The 16,051-nt window shown below is 44.7% G+C and overlaps 1 protein-coding gene across 2 annotated transcripts in view; it reads left to right on the top strand.

Annotated features, from left to right (window-relative positions):
• LOC147904288 (DNA (cytosine-5)-methyltransferase CMT3-like) overlaps positions 1 to 15,111 on the top strand; it is a 98,732-nt gene extending 83,621 nt beyond the window's left edge. For both annotated transcript variants that reach the window (XM_087385695.1, XM_087385687.1), the window contains exons 17-22: positions 13,180 to 13,301; positions 13,440 to 13,544; positions 13,914 to 13,957; positions 14,074 to 14,143; positions 14,220 to 14,323; positions 14,479 to 15,111. In XM_087385695.1, the coding sequence (XP_087241821.1) occupies positions 13,180 to 13,301; positions 13,440 to 13,544; positions 13,914 to 13,957; positions 14,074 to 14,143; positions 14,220 to 14,323; positions 14,479 to 14,668 (635 nt within the window). In that variant the 3' untranslated portion in view covers positions 14,669 to 15,111. The remainder of the gene's footprint in view (positions 1 to 13,179; positions 13,302 to 13,439; positions 13,545 to 13,913; positions 13,958 to 14,073; positions 14,144 to 14,219; positions 14,324 to 14,478) is intronic.
• Positions 15,112 to 16,051: the final 940 nt, after the last annotated feature.

The raw sequence follows: 16,051 nt of genomic DNA, 5'->3' as shown, positions 1-16,051 counted from the left end.
TTTTTTTGCAAATGGGTGCATTTGTTTTGAAAAATGTGAGACATGTGCCTAAGCAGACAAAGAGTCTGATTTCAATGGGTCATTTAAATGATGCTGGTTATCAAACCACCTTTGGTTTTGAGAGTTGGAAATTTAGAAGGGCTCTATGATTTTGCAAAAGAGAGACAAACTCTCCGAAAGGTACTTTTGAAGCGGTCCATCCTTTAAAATCGCAACCATAAGCAAGGAGGGAGGAGACTTGAGACAGGCTAAGGTGAAGATTCATTTGATGCTGTCCATCCAATCTTCCCCTCAGGAGGGGCTGCGAGTTTGAGTATAGTGAATGAAGAAATTTTTCCAAGACTCATCCCTAGGCATAAGTTCTCTAACCACAACTTGCAAAGCAAGGCCCTACATTGTAAGTCTGGATCTATGATGTTTAGACTACTCCTGTGTGGAAAGAATCAAGGTGTCCCAAGCTACTCTGGCAATAGTTTTTGTAGTGTTATCTAGTCCGCTCCTTAAGAGTTGTGTGATGCAATCTTTGGAAGTGCACCAACAGGAGCATACATACCATGTTGTGGCCAATAAACTTGGTTCACAACAAGCACTCTGGTTGCAAGGTCTAGTCTAGTTGAACTCCATAAAAGGAGTTTCCTTCTAATCCTCTCCAACACGAGCAAACTGTTGCGAAGAATCCAGAGCCAAATCGATCTGACATTCTAGGTATTTGACTGACACACCCATCAGAATCCATGTGAAATTCAAATCAGCCCTCGATCAAGAGTGTCAGCATCAACAAACATTTTTTCTCTACTCATGGGCCCAGACATAGTAGAGATAGTGTTTCGCAGCTTCTTGACTCAGACGGGGTGTTACAGTCAGATCCTGATGCTGTCATGCATGTAGCTTCAGATTTTTTTGCATCCCTTCTTATTGCAGATCCAGGCACACAGGCCAGTTATGATGCCAGAGAGGTTATTTGGCAGTGTATCCCTGTATTGGTGAAGGATGAGATGTATGTTTCTCTGGATGCACCTTTCACCAATGCAGAATTCAAGACTGCATTACTTGCCCTTCACAAGGGCAAGTGCCCAGGTTCAGATGGACTTAACCCTTCCGTTTTTATTACTTTTTGGGAGCATATTGGTGATCACATTACATCAGCCCTGTAGGGCGTGTGGGACTCTGGTGAGATGCCGGACTCACTCACAGATGGTCTCATTCATCTCATCCCAAAGGGGGGTAATAGGAATCTTGTGTCTCAATGGAGACCCATCACTCTTTTCGGCACTTTTTACAAGATTTTGGCGAAAGCCTTTAGTCTGCGGCTACAGGTTTTTCTTCCAGATTTGATTCATGACACGCAGACAGGGTTTGTGCATGGCAAAAGTATTTTTGATAATGTTTTCTCATTTTGGGAGGCCTCAGAATGGGCCATGCAGAGCCGCCAGAGATTGGCCATTCTACTCTTGGACTTTGAGAAAGCTTACGACAGAGTAGACTTGGATTTCTTAGAGGGTACTCTATCTCGCTTTGGTTTTTCAGATGCATGGATTAAAGGAGTATCCTCTCTCTACAGATCAGCCCATAGCCAGTTGCTCATTCGGGGGTAAGAGGGGACATGTTTCAGATTTCCAGATCCATCCGCCAGGGATGTCCTCTTGCCCCGTTTCTTTTTCTGTTTGTGGCGGAAGCTATAAGTATCTACATTAGAACTCAAGCTGATATTTATGGGCTGAGGCTTCCTATCCACCGGAAAGAAGAACTCCTGGATAGTGAGTTGGCAGATGACACGGCTGTTTTTTTGGATGCCTCCCCTAGGGCAGTCACTTCCTTCCGGACAGCCTTGGATTTGTTTTGCACGGCTGCAGGTGCACACATTAATTGGCATAAATCCAATGGTTTTTGGATTTGCGAGGATGACACCCCGGATTGGGGTGATGATATTGGCTTCACTTGGGTACAGAGCAGCTTCGCCGTCAGGTATTTGGGCTGCCAAGTTGGGGTGGGCATCTCTCCCTCACAACGGTTTGCTCCGGTGTTTGAAAGCATCATAAGAAAGCTCCTTTTTTGAAGCTCAGCCAAACTTGACTTGGCCACCAGGGTGGTGGTGGTTAACCAGGTTCTTCTAGCCACAGCATGGTTTGTATGCTCTTGTTGGTGCCACTTTAGGGATTGTATCACTCAGCTTAAGAGGCCTGTACGAAACTTTTTATGGAGTGGTCTAGATGGCACAACTGATGTTACAGCCAGGGTGGCTTGGGAGACCTTGATTCTTCCCACAAGCAAAGGGGGTTTGAATATCATTGACCCAGATCTACAGTGCAAAGCTTTACTCTGCAAGTTCGTTGTGAGAGGGCTTATCCTAGGACAAGAGCCTTGGAAGAATTTTTCTATCAGATGCATACAGTCTCGCATGCCCACTTCAGGAGAGGATTGGACACACATAACTAGATGGGTTTTCACCAGAGCATGGTTGTTAAGACACTCATGTCTTATCGTAAGACACTTAAGACACTTAAGACACCTTTAGACACTCTGGTTTTTTTCTTTGCAGTGGCAGTGACCTCGTAGATTCGGAGTAGGATGAATGTTCAGACATTTGAGTCTTGAGAGTCGAAAGTTTTCTTTCAATTATATGTATCGAGATGCAGATTGCATTGATATCACATGTGACAAGATTTAATTGTCCATGTAAATCTTTAAGTACTCAATACTTCCGAGCTCTTGAGTCGTGAGTCTTAACTTTAAGTTTTAAGTTTTGAGTGACGAGTCTTGACTCTTAACTACATTGTACGAGAGCCTTCTTGCATTGTTGAAGTGTAGCTTATTGTACTTCTAGAATCTAGCAGCAAGCTATGCTAGCAAGTTGTCCATTTGTATACTTATATATATATTAATTAAATATTTATTATTATAATCACAATGGTGTGTCTTACGTGTCTTATCTTTAAGACACTTTAGACACTCGTGTCTGAAGCGTGTCTAACGTGTCTTACAACCTTGTGCCACAGCCCACCTTAGGTCTCCTGTAAGGACTAACTATCTAATTCCTACTGCATATCACGGGAGCAGCAACATGTTTATCCTCCCAGCCAACCTTGCTGAAGCTAACAAATATATTACAAAGATAGATCCTTTAAGAAAAATGTCGACTGATTCTTCCGAGGTCATGCTACCTCAGCTAGAGCGTAACATTCCTTCCCTCTTTTTACATCAGCGTCCTCGATGATGAAGTCTGGGAACACTCTCCGCAACTTGTATACTAATATCTAGGTAGCTTCGGATAGAGGCTGACCATGCCATGCAACCAACACCGTGGGTATCTTCCGATTTCGTATTTGCATTGTTCCTCGGTCTAGGATTCTTGTTGGTTTCTGCCTCGCATTATCCTCTATCTCTTGAAACAAAACCACACCTTCGATTAGTGAGTCATCTGTATGTAAAAATTCCTTTAAGTGCAAAACATGAAAAACCGAGTGCACCTTACACCCTTGTGGCAATTCTAATTTATAGGCTGCCTTGCCTATTCTCTTTAGAATTAACCACGGCCCACAGTATCGAGGTGATAACTTAGCACAATCTCCAGAAGTCAACGAGTTCGAGTGCGAAGGAACTCTGACAAAAACTTTTCTCCTTCCTTAAATACTCTTATCGACTGATTTTCATCCGCATATACCTTGGCTCTATCCATAGCTTGGCGGATATTAGCTCTCGCAAGTGCTAGCATCTCCCGCATCTGAACTACAAAGTTCGCGGCACTAGGCACTTTCTGAGGTACTCCAACTATAGTTGGATTGGCTGGTCTATAACCATAGTTCAGCTCAAATGGATTGAACCCGGTAGAGGAATGTTTTCTATCATTGTAGGCAAACTCCAACAATGGTAACCACTTGTCGTATGTATGTTGCCTCAATGACACATATGCCCTCAGCATATCCTCTAAAGTCTGGTTGACTCTCTCCGTCTCACCATCTGTCTCAGGATGATCCCCACTACTCATTCCCAACTCAGTTCTTGGTGTCTCAAATACCGCTGTCTAAAAATGACCGGTAAATCTGACATCTTTGTCTGACACTATGGATCTAGGTAATCCATGTAGATGAAATACATGTCTAATGAACAAATCCGCCACTTGCGGGGCACTAACAGACTCTCTAGTCGGAATGAAGTGAGCCATCTTGGTTAGACGATCAACCACCACAAGGATAGAATCATACCCTCCTTGTGTTGTAGGCAGCCCTATAATAAAGTCCATGGAAATACTCTCCCACTCAGTGGTATTTCCAAGGGCTGTAAAAGTTCGGGTGGCTTCACCTGCTCGGCCTTACTTACCCGACACGAAAAACACCGTGTCACATATTCATGAATATGGTTTTTCATCTTTGGCCAAAAGAAATCTCGCTTCACGAGATCATATTTTCTCGACTCCTGGGTGTCCCGCACACGGGCTATCATGGCACTGTCGAACGACTCTCTGCCTGAGATCATTCTGATTAGGTACTACAACCTTGCCATTTCTTTCTAGCATACCATCCCTTATGGTATATCTTGCATAAGTTTGGTCTTTTCTGGATGCCAGGTCATCCTTTTCATTTTCCCCGGGTTTTAACACATGAGTCTTAGGCCATATGCTCTGGACAAACTCGTCCACTTTTTTAGTTTCTCTAATCTCGGTCATTAGAGCACTCTCTAATACCGTGAAACTCAAGTTGTGCATAATGCGAGACAACGCATCAGCAACCTTGTTATCTTTTCCTCTTTGGTACCGAATCGTTAAGTTAAACTCCTACATGAGCTCTGCCCACCTAGCTTGGCGGCCCCTCAAGTCAGGCTGTTTACTAAAATGTTTCAGAGTATCATGATCTACATCCACATAAAACTCTGAACCATACAAATAATGCCTCCATGTTTTCAAAGCATGGATAAGAGCATACAACTCCAATTCATGAGTTGGCAAATTTCTTTGAGAGAGAGAAAGCTTCTTGCTTTCAAAGGCTACTGGCCTTTCCTCTTGAAGGAGAACTGCACCTACCGCAATGCACTTGCATCGGTTTCCAGGAACAACGGTTTCTAGGGATCAACTATTTTTAACACCGGTCCTGAGACCACAGCTTGTTTTATGGTGTTAAAACTTTCTTGTTGATTCTGTCCTAATATAAAAGATACTTTATCTGGGGTTAGATCAGTCAATGGCGATACTATTTCAGAATATCCTTTGATATGTCTTCTATAAAACTGGACAAACCCTATGAATGATCGCAACGCGGTCAGACTCTGAGGGATTGGCCAAGTTAGTATTGCAGCCACTTTCTTTGGATCCATTTCTACCCCCTGTGGAGTAATTATGAATCCTAAATATTCAAGCCTTACCATAGACAGTATAGTTTTCTTTTTATTTACATAAAGACTAGCTTTCCTCAAAGTACTGAACACCACTCTTAAGTGTTCACGATGCTCAGTAATACTTTTACTGAATATTAGGATATCGTGAATAAAATGTACTACAAACTTTTCGATATACGGACGTAGTAAATCGTTCATAAGCATGACGAATGTAGCCGGAGCATTGGTAAGTGAATTACCAAAAACTCATAATGACCAAATCTGCTTTTGAAAGCGGTTTTATGCACATCCTCGGCTCTAATCCGGATCTGATGGTAGCCACACTTAAGATCTATCTTGCTGAAAATCACGGCTCCATGTAATGCATCTAGCAAATCATCAATCCGAGCCATCGGATATGTGTGCTTAATAGTGATATTAATCAATGCTCTGTAATCTATACAGAGGCGAAACATATCATCCTTTTTCTTCTTTAATATCACTAGCGAAGCAAAAGTTGAGAAACTTGGTTGAATCTGCCCCAACTTGAGGTATTCTTCCAGTTGTCTACGCACTCCGTCTCTTCAGTAAAACTCATTCTATAGGGAGGTCTATTTACAGGTTTTGCCTCCGGGATCAGTTCAATCTTATGCTGAACATTCCGCTTTGGAGGTAACCCATAAGTTAGTTCATCCCTAAAACTTTCAGAGAACTGCTCAGTTATAAGATTAGCCAGCTTGGCCATCTCACCACTTTGCGTAACATCAGTGCTAGCCGAAGAATCATCAATAGGCTCTATCGATGCTGTGCAAAGGAATAAAAACTCTTCTTGAGCTTTTCGGATTTCCATCACGGAAACCAACGGTCCGTGAGGTATATCTTTCTCACCTCGCAAGACATCAAGTACATCATTCGTTTTAACTTCAGGCGCTTCACGAGCTTGGAGTTAATCATATTGTGAGTTGACGCCGAGTCAAACAACACAATGACATCATGATTGGCTACTTGCCCATTCATTTTAATGAACTCCATCTCATCAAAGATTGTATACGCCGTTGCTGCGGGCTTAGATAGGATGTTATCAGGTGCACTCGTCACTAGCTTAGCAACAGACACACATAACAAACAAGGTACTAACCTTTGAGAAGATCCCGCTAGCTGAATCTGCATCTCTTCCGCTCTGGGACTTCCCTTCATCTCCACATCGGATTTTGAGATCACCATCTCAGCCATCCGACGATCTTTGTTACGTGGACAATCCTTCCACTGATGAGGTTGAAGGTAACCAAAACATAAGCCTTGTCTTCTCGCTTTTCCCTTTGTGCTGGGTTTAAGGGAGACTTAGACCAAGCCCGGGCTGCCATTGGGGTTACTTTTCTTTTCACTCCAATGGTGGTACTTGATTTAGGAGTCTCAGCAGGTAGTGAATGCTATACCATCTTTTTGTTGTTTAATCCACCACCGATCCGCTGGCTCACTAAACATGTGGGTGGCCTCGTGGATCTTCTTGATGTCATTTCTGATTTCACAAATGGCGAACGTCTCGTCCCATTTGTGTAACCAGGTCTTAATGACATCGGAGCTACGGTCGTTCATCCGACCAGACTACTTTTCCGGTCTATAATTGGTACTATTTGGCACTTTAGACTTCCTAGGCTCGACCGTATGGACACTAGACTCCGGTTCCATTGGAGCCTTTCTCTTCTCCTCTCGACAAGGTCTGGCAGACATACTATGTATCGCTCTCCTAAGTTCAGACTGCCCTGCATGTGCCTGCAACTGTTGCGCTAATAACTGTTGCAACGCATCCTCAAGCAATGCAATCCTACCAGATAAAGTATGAGCTATTGGGCGCGACATCTGTTGGGTCGGCCGGACTCCTGACTCACTAGTGTCCCTCCTGGAAGCTCCCTCTTCTGATTCCATTCAGTTCAATGGGTATTTTGTTCTCTTCTGTTTGGTTTTGTTTTGTTTTTAAAAACACCGCTAGAAAATTGTATTTACAAATAGCCGCAATTCAGTGTACTGACACTCTGACACAATTCCCTATACTAGGGAATACTGCAATCCCACATGCACACTGACTAGGCATTTAACACAGGCATATATCTCAAACCGCGCTTTTCCCTATCCTAGGGAAACTTCTGCAAACAAAGTCAGACTGTAGCACATAGGCATAACCTCAAACATAATCTATCTCTGCTACCGCATCAAAGCCTCATGCAAGCTGATCACTCACGAGATCTTGTTTATGAAAGTAGAGCATCAACCGACTAAATCGAGAAGAAAAAAAACACGAAACTGATGGAGGTTAAAGAGAGCTCCCTGGTAATCAACGATTTCACCACAGCCTTCTTGGATTGCGTGGCCTCTTCCTTTGTCAGCCAAGGTGTAGATGTCTAATCGAGACGTTCTTTGGCTACGAGTTGCCCATCCCCAAATCTCCTCGAAGATGCACACGAGCCACCACACTTCTGCTGCGTCACCTCTGCGCTCCTAGGTCTCAGCTTACGTGCTCAATCCCCAATACAACTCTGTTGTTCTGCGTCACCTTCGCCTGTAGGGCAAGTGGGACTCTTCCTTTGTCTGTTGGGCTATTTGTGTCAAATGGTCTCCCCGCTCACGATCTCCTGCTGTCCGTCGTCACGGGCAATCAATGTCGAAGGGTCTCCCTTATTCCTGAGTTTCTGTTATGCCCCCCCCTTCCGTTGTAGTTACGGGAGTGCCAACAGCCCCCTTTCCGTTGTAGTTACGGGAGCACCAACAGCTCCCTTTCTTAATTCGTGGAACACGTCGCAGATTACCAGCTGTCAACTCGCCACCTATGCTCCAGGCCTGCTGTCCGTCGTCATGGGCAGGTCCAATCTCTACGTCGAAGACCTTCTTATATCCCTTGCTTTCCTGCGCTCTGTGACAAGCTTGCGTAGGCCCGTTCGTAGGCCAGCGTCGATCGATGCGTCAGCCAGTTCGTAAGCTGGTGCCAGAGGACCACCGCGCTATTCGTCAATCCCTTCTTGAACTCCTAACCTTGAGCTCTGATACCAAATGTAAAGACTAACTATCTAATTCCTACTGTAGATCACGGGAGTAGCACCATGGATATCCTCCCAGCCAATCTTTCTTAAGCTAACAAATATATTACAAAGATAGATCCTTTAAGGGAAATGTCGACTGATTCTTCCGAGGTCATGCTACCTTGGCTAGAGCGTAACATCTCCCTCTTCCCCTCTTATGGTTGATATCGTGAAAGCATGGGCCAGCTTCAGGAGTACTCTTCGTAGGATTCCCCCATCCACCCGTGAAGAGATTGAAAGGCAGCCTATCATGTGGAATGACAGGATTTTGGATGAGCTTGGCAGACCACTTGGAGCTTCTCCTTACATGCAGTGGCCAAGATGGGAGAGGGGCCCTGCATCTACAGTGGGAGCATGGAAAGTCTTAAGGAAGCTTTCTGTAGACCAACAGGCCCAGATAGTTCTTAATCTCAGAGGAAGTGCAGGGAGAGTCCAACAGATTGATGCAACCTTGCTCTTGGATTAGGTGGACACAGATGACATGCCTATAACTTGCTGCACCTGGATGGGGTCATTTTTCAGATTGGGAGTTCCTTTGCAGGTGATTGCTTTTCTTGACCCACATGAGGATGCCTTAGTATTTGATGTTTCTTCGGGGGGCAGGCTGTCCAGATCCACAGATGATATCTTGTTGGAGGTACCGTTTTAGCCAGTCAGGATAGTGGGCTTCATGGAGCATGGCTCTCTTTTACAGTGGTACTTGGATCCTGAACCGCTTCTCCTCGCCCTTGGCTCATGGAGGCTGTGGCTCTATGGAGGTGTAATTAAGTTTTTGCAGTGGGACCTTGGAGAATGGGAATGGATAGATGAAGGGCACCGAGAGAAGGGCATCCCCTTCTTTCGTTACACAGGCAGTAATGCCAGGAATTTCCAGCTCAGCTCTAGGGGTTGGAAGCCTACTAGAGCTGCTCATTGGGAGAACTTTCAGATTTTTGCTGACTTGCAGAGAATTTTTTGGCAGAGGCTTTGGAAATCCCACCGGAATAGAAAAATCACTCTCTTCTTTTGGCTTTTTATTCATGGTGGGATAGTAGTGAACCATTGGAGATCCAAGACCCTTCTTGCCCTCGCTGCCTTCCTGCTTTGGAGACAATACAGCACTGCCTATGGGATTGCCGACATGCGAGAATCATATCAAAGAGGATTGCAAGACTTTTCAGCACTTTTGTTCGCCTATCTTTCTATATGACGTGGGGATCAGTGGGTTGGCTTACTCTTTCAGGGCCCCAAGTATTTTTTGAGAGACTTGACTCCTCTTGGGCTCTTCACATCCGACGACACCTTGTGGAGTTGTGCTCTCTAGAGGATGTTCCGGCACTCTTTTCAGGGCTGCTCACTCCTCGGTCGACTCTCCATGGGAGATCCTAGCTAGCATTGCAGCATGGCACATTTGGAGAACCAGGTGCACTGAGGCTTTGGAGGGTTCTCAGGTTCACCCTTGTCAGATCTTGGCCAGTACTTGGACAGATACAATACACACTCTGATGGCCATTTGGGCCACCATGCAAGGATCATCTCGAGCAGCCTCCTCCAAGAGAGTTACTTTTCTCAGAGATTGGAGAGACTCTCCCTTCTTTGTTGAGACTTCTACAGGGTTGAGATGGCATTTTCAGCCTCAGCCTTGGTTTCTTTCTACCTCATTCCTCTGAGGTGTTTTTATTATATGCTTAGCATGGTGTATTTCCGCACAGAGCTTGCTCTAGCAGGTTTCTTTCTTACTTAATAGAAGTCTCTTTTTTCGAAAAAAAAAAAGAGTGTCATCGTCATAGATCCAAAAGCGATCGGACTTGTTCCAATTGATGTGAGGGCTTGCTATAGTATAAAACAAATCCAAAGTAATCACAGGAAGTGAGAGTTTGAGGAGAAGCCTCCAAGAAGATAGTAGTGTCATCTACTAACTCGTAATCTTGAGGTCCTCTTTGCCATATGTGAAAGGGAGGTCTTCTTTGCCATATGTGAAGGGGAGGGCACTCCACCTTGCACATCACAAACCCAGATCTAAAATGTTGTCTCTGAGAGGTCGCATAAAGGGTATCAAGAATCCTAATGTTGGCAGACCGTCCTCTCAAATGTGGCTCCGAAACAATGAGAACCAATGGAAAGTGATCCGAAGTGGAAACCCTTGGGGCAATGCAAACTAATTCTCCTCTATCAAGGGTCCAAACATCAATATAAAATCGATCAATCTGTGCATGGATAGGCATTTGCGGCCTTCTATTCGACTAAGAAAACATGAGTGATTGTGACTAAGTGCGAAAAGCATCGTTAAGCCAAACATCTCTGTCATTGAAATTGAAGAAAAAGGCATCCCACATTATCGTCTCCAAAGGATAAATGTCGCCTCTCTACCTCCATTTTTATTGAAGGGTAACTCTATAATGTTGAAGCCTCTCCTATCACCCATGAATTCGCGATGGAGTCCCAGGGGAGCAACGCCTTCTAAAACAATACATGATCATTGCTGTTATTAGGGCGTAAAGGTTGAGGAGTCTAACCTTGCGATCTCCAATCAAAAGAAGAACCCAATGGGCTCTAGAGGGTAAGATCTTACCATGTCTGACAACCAAGGGGAGAAAAGAATCCAAAATTGAAATTCAAGTACCTTCCCTAGAACCAAAGGCAGGTGACCAAAGGTGTAACTTGAAATTAGCTTGCCTGACTTTGTACAATCACTAACATCGAATTTGTGCTCTTGCAAGAGTAAGACATCAATAAAAGCCACTAGTAACTCCTAAATGAAGCTGATTTCAAATTAACTATCTACGGCTACAATGAGGGATGCTACCAAGGTCTTGTATGTTCTTGCTAACAATCCTTATCTGCGGGAAGATGTAGAATGGAACATCTTATCTGACCTAGTGGTGGAAACAAACCCCTCAACAAGGGAAGATCTCTTGCTCAAAGAGCGAGGGATGCAACCAAGTGGTCGAAATTCAACAGGAGAAATTATCCTACCACCTGAAGAAGAGGACGCCTTGTCAACATAAATCCTAATGACTTGCTCACCAAAATTATAGAGCACAAAGTCCTCCTTGGGGATATCTGCAAGGGTTGAAAAGGAGTTCTTGTGAATCAGGCTCGACACAGGGTTGCGGTGGATCTCTTCAGACAGAAGTGGATCAACGGGGTACCCAACTCCCTTTCTCTATCTAAGAGGGGAGTTAAAGATTGCTCTTGAGAACCTTGTGTCTGAAAAGCTACGGAGGCCCGTCCAACCAAAGAATATGCAAGGTTAGGGAGAGGGGCTACCACTGGGATAGGGAGAGGGGCTACCAATGGGTCCGCGGGAGAAGTTGCAACCGGGGCTACAATTGTAGCTCAAGCGTCTTGGATTGCGTGAGGTGCAACAATGGAAACAACCAAAACGGGAGACTCCAAGTCTCTTAAGGAGAAGGAGTTGAGGACGGGCCTCTTGAACTGATGGAGGTGGAGGTTGCGTATGAACCGAACGATATGTTGTGGGTACCATTGGGGGACGTGAGGCAAGAGGCGGTTGTACCAAAGGGGCATTCTGTCGAGGAGCGCTTTGTCGTGTAGGAGCAGTATCACCACCTTACCGAGGTCAGGGAGCAACCGCATGAGCTGTCCCACCCCCTTGGCGAGATCAAAGGAGAGCTATTGTACCAGAAGGTTTTTTGGGCTTTTTCCTTCTTGGGGCAATACTTGGCAAAATGTCCAAGGGTCCTGCAGACCGGGCACTAGTCTTGCCTGCTTGCAACCTCCACTCTCTGCCCAAAAAAAGATCATCTGGGCACTGAAGCAAGATATGATCATCCGAAATGTTAGGGTCCTCCGTAAGGATCCTAACTCTAGGGACCCCGTCAGACTTGGTTGACTTTGTAGTTGTCAAGAGCAACCCGCCAGGGGGGGGGGATCTCAATGACCATACCGAAGTGCTCTCCAATCACATGAAGAAGGTGAGGCTAGACTTGGGTGAGCCCTGAAAACTTGATGAAAGAGCGAAGACATCAAACAAAATAGTCTTGTGTGCCAGGTATAGAAAACCGCCTAAGAGCACGCTCGCAACCTCCGGAGAGTTAAAAAAACTTGGAAAAAAGCTCATCTCAAAAGGCGAACATCGATTAAGTGGTCGAGCATTCAAGCTATACATCCTTCTTGAGTTGCTTCATCTGGTCTTTTGACAACGTGATAGTTTTCGCGGCCGGTTGAGGCAAAGTAGGATTGGCTGATCATCAATCGAGGTTAGAAGGACGACTCGAATAGAAGAAAGCTCTGTCCGATCCAGAAATGCTGCGGGAAGGGAGAAAGGCAAAGAGGGGCAGGAAGAGGTCAGAGGAGGAGAAGGGGTCAGAGGAGGAAGCAAGCAGGGAGGAGGGAGTCGAGGGTAGGAAGAGGGGAAGGGGGAGGGAAGAGAGGCGAGAAAGGCGCCGGGGGAGGGCAGGCTGGGAGGTGGCTAAGGGGGCGAAAGAGGGGGGCGAGGGGGCGGGGGGCAGGTAGGCGGGCTGGAGAAGGGAGGGGGTAGGTAGGCGGCAGGCTGAGGGAGAGAGGGGGTAGGTAGGCGGGCTGAGGGAGGGGAAGGGAGGGGCTGAGGGAGAGGGAGCGGGAGAGGAGACGGCTGAGGCACAGAGGGGGGGAGGGAGCAGCTTGGAGTGGGGATATCTTGGATTTTGTTATTTTGATCAAGAAAAAAAGCACTTTGATTCGGAATTCTCTGGTAGGTTTTCTTTGATAAGGTACCCAAGCATTTTGTTATGAAGTGCTTTGCTAATGTCTTGGGCAAATCACCCCATTCTTCTTGAATTTTGAAGAGTATGAATGCTAAAACCTGTTGGTGCAGTATTGACAGGGCAAAGTGCCTTCCTAGGTTTCAAAAAGCAAAAAATGCTGTTACATGATCATCGCCCTCTTCAACTTAATACTGATGATTTTCAACGTACATGTCGGATTCCAAAGGCTAAGGTGCTGACTTGGGAATTGTTTGTGATGCCATGTTAGAAATCATATTCCTTCTAGTAATTGTACTAGTGTAATTGGCAGCAGGCCATTACTCAAGTTTCTCTGAGTCTGGCTTGTATTTTGATTTTACTTAAAAAACAGGGAGCAAATTTCAGAAACCTCCCAGGTGTCATTTTGAACGAGGACAATACAGTGGCACTTGACCCAAAAGTGGAAAGGGTGCTGTTGCCCTCAGGAAAGCCTTTGGTAAGCTTACAATAAGAAGGCAACCATTTTCTAACTTTGTGTCTCCTAGGGACATTAAAAACTGTACATGCTTTGCAACAAATGAAGTTAGATTTATTGCAAGTTTTCCAGGATGCTGCCTGGATATGTGGTTCTATAAGCCCTAGCTTGTGTAGTGCAATGCCAAAATGCGAGTGAGGTTGTATCAGAAAGACAGTTTTTTCATGTATACATTCATTATTTTCAAGATCTAGTACAGTTTCAACCTTAAAATTTTTAAACCATTTGGAGGAATTCACCTTGATAATTAGTCCCTGCCCATGCTGCAGTCTTGAGTAATCTGTTTTAGCAATTGATCAGCATAAGGTAAGATCTTATATACATCTGCAGGTACCGGATTATGCAATTACTTTTGTCAAAGGCCGTTCTTCCAAGTAGGTGTTTCCATTCCATTCACAGAACCTAATGACTCTCTTGAAATGTTGTTTGTTTTCTGTTTCAAGTTTTTGAAGGCAGCTTTACAAACCATAGAAGTGGTCTAACCTGGCAGGCCTTTTGCACGATTATGGTGGGACGAAACTGTACCAACAGTTGTGACGAGAGCAGAACCTCATAATCAGGTCTACAGTCAAGTCATATATTGGCTTCAAATCTAACTCGTAATAGAAGGGTCCTAATTGGGTGATTTGATAACAGGCTATCCTTCATCCTGAGCAAGACCGAGTTCTTACCATTAGGGAGAATGCACGCCTGCAGGGTTTCCCTGACTATTATAAACTCTTTGGTCCTGTCAAGGAAAGGTTGGTAGCAAAACTTCGTCTCCTTCATTCTATACTAATGTTTTCCTTAATGGTAAGTTATGTTGTGCCTGTGTTTTTTGGAACTGCGTTCTTGTAGGATGCCCATCGTCAAGATTTTGTACTCTATTTTACTATATTGTCTGCCTTATATACAGATACATACAGGTCGGGAATGCAGTGGCAGTACCCGTGGCAAGGGCATTAGGTTATGCTTTGGGCCTTGCTATCCAGCAAGCATCTTCTGAAGTTTCAGTTATAGAGCTTCCTGCTAAGTTTCCTCACAGTTTTCTCTCTGCATCTTTACAAGCCACTAATGTGGCATTGGATAGACAGGATTCAGCGTGATTCTTTTCACATTAAATTCAAAACATGGAGACTTCCACAGTTTCCATTTGTCTATAGTTAAGACTGAGGTTCAGAATATTGAAAGGGTCTCTCCTTACAGTATTCTGTCCCTCACATGTAGATTTATTTGTTATCCCACAAAATTATAAGGGAAGCGCATTCATCATCTTGATCCCTTCATGGTGGATTGAGAATAACGCTGAATCATTCAGTATTTCTTTCCCATTGGAAAGGATTAGGGGTTGCAGCAAACCAAAACCGAGTTTGCATGTCTTCCATGTATCTGTTTAAACTTTAGCAGTATCTGTGGTACTTTAAGGGCACACCTATGTCATTTGTCAGACCTAGGAGCCATTGTCTTGTATTAAACTGGGATTGTTGGTTACTGTAATGGATATTTCTCCCCAAACATTTGCTGTTTGTGGCCTTTGTAATAGAGCAAGAAGAGGTCTTTGACTATCTTACACATTCATAATGATATTCTTTGACTGGTTAGTATCGTTGTAGTCCAAAATATCAGGCATATGTTTGATAGCTTGACAAATTTCTATTCCGATGAGAAATTTATGCGCAATCTATTTAGAAGGTTTTGCTTCAGCCAAGGGTATGTTTTAAATTTTGCTGTGTCTCTGTCTGTCATCATATGCGAGCCTTGTATTGGACCTCAACTCAAGAAGGTGTATTTATTGTCTGCAAGGTCCTGGCTCAAAAGAAAGCTGAAATGTCAAGTCCTAAATTTAATGTGTTAAAGAAAGTATCAGAGGGAAGAAAAGAAAATAAATATCAAAGGGAAAGCCCCATCCTACCTGACCTGAGGACTTGATTAGTTCCTTGTAGTTTACTTATCCATTCCAGGAAAGCATTGCCAGGAATGTGGAGAGGAGGATTACCAATTGTATCTACTAGGAATTCTGCAGAGATATAAAAATGCATGTCCTTTCTTATTATAAAGGTAGCTCAGGGAGTCGAGTCACATGTGCAGGAGACCCCGGAAAGGGGAGATGTAGAGGACCATCCGCAGGCAGGTCTTGACACTGTGCAGGAGAAGGTAGCTCAGAGAGTCGAGACACATGTGCAAGAGACCCCGGAAAGGGGAGAGGCGAAGGACCATCCACAGGCAGGTCTTCACACTGTGCAGGAGACAGTAGCTCAGGATTTGATGACTCTAGACACTTCTACCCCGGAGGTTCAGATATTGGTTACGGAGACAGTTATTCAGCAGGAGACTGCTCAGGCTGCAATTACTGGGATGGATGCCTCTCCCCTGCAGTCCGTTGAGAGAGTGGTATTTTACGACACAGTGAGAGCCCGTCCCAGGATCTCATGCGCCTGTACGAGGTTTCCTCGAGACCCCTTTCACAGCCCCGTCACACAGTACCTTCC

The sequence above is a fragment of the Dipteris shenzhenensis genome, chromosome 2, assembly GCF_047967505.1.
Source record: "Dipteris shenzhenensis isolate YYH24624 ecotype China chromosome 2, Dip_SZ_1.0, whole genome shotgun sequence".
In the NCBI taxonomy this organism is placed as follows: Eukaryota; Viridiplantae; Streptophyta; class Polypodiopsida; order Gleicheniales; family Dipteridaceae; genus Dipteris; species Dipteris shenzhenensis.
The sequence above is the reverse complement of the archived record's forward strand: the minus strand, read 5'-3'. Positions and strand labels throughout refer to the sequence as shown.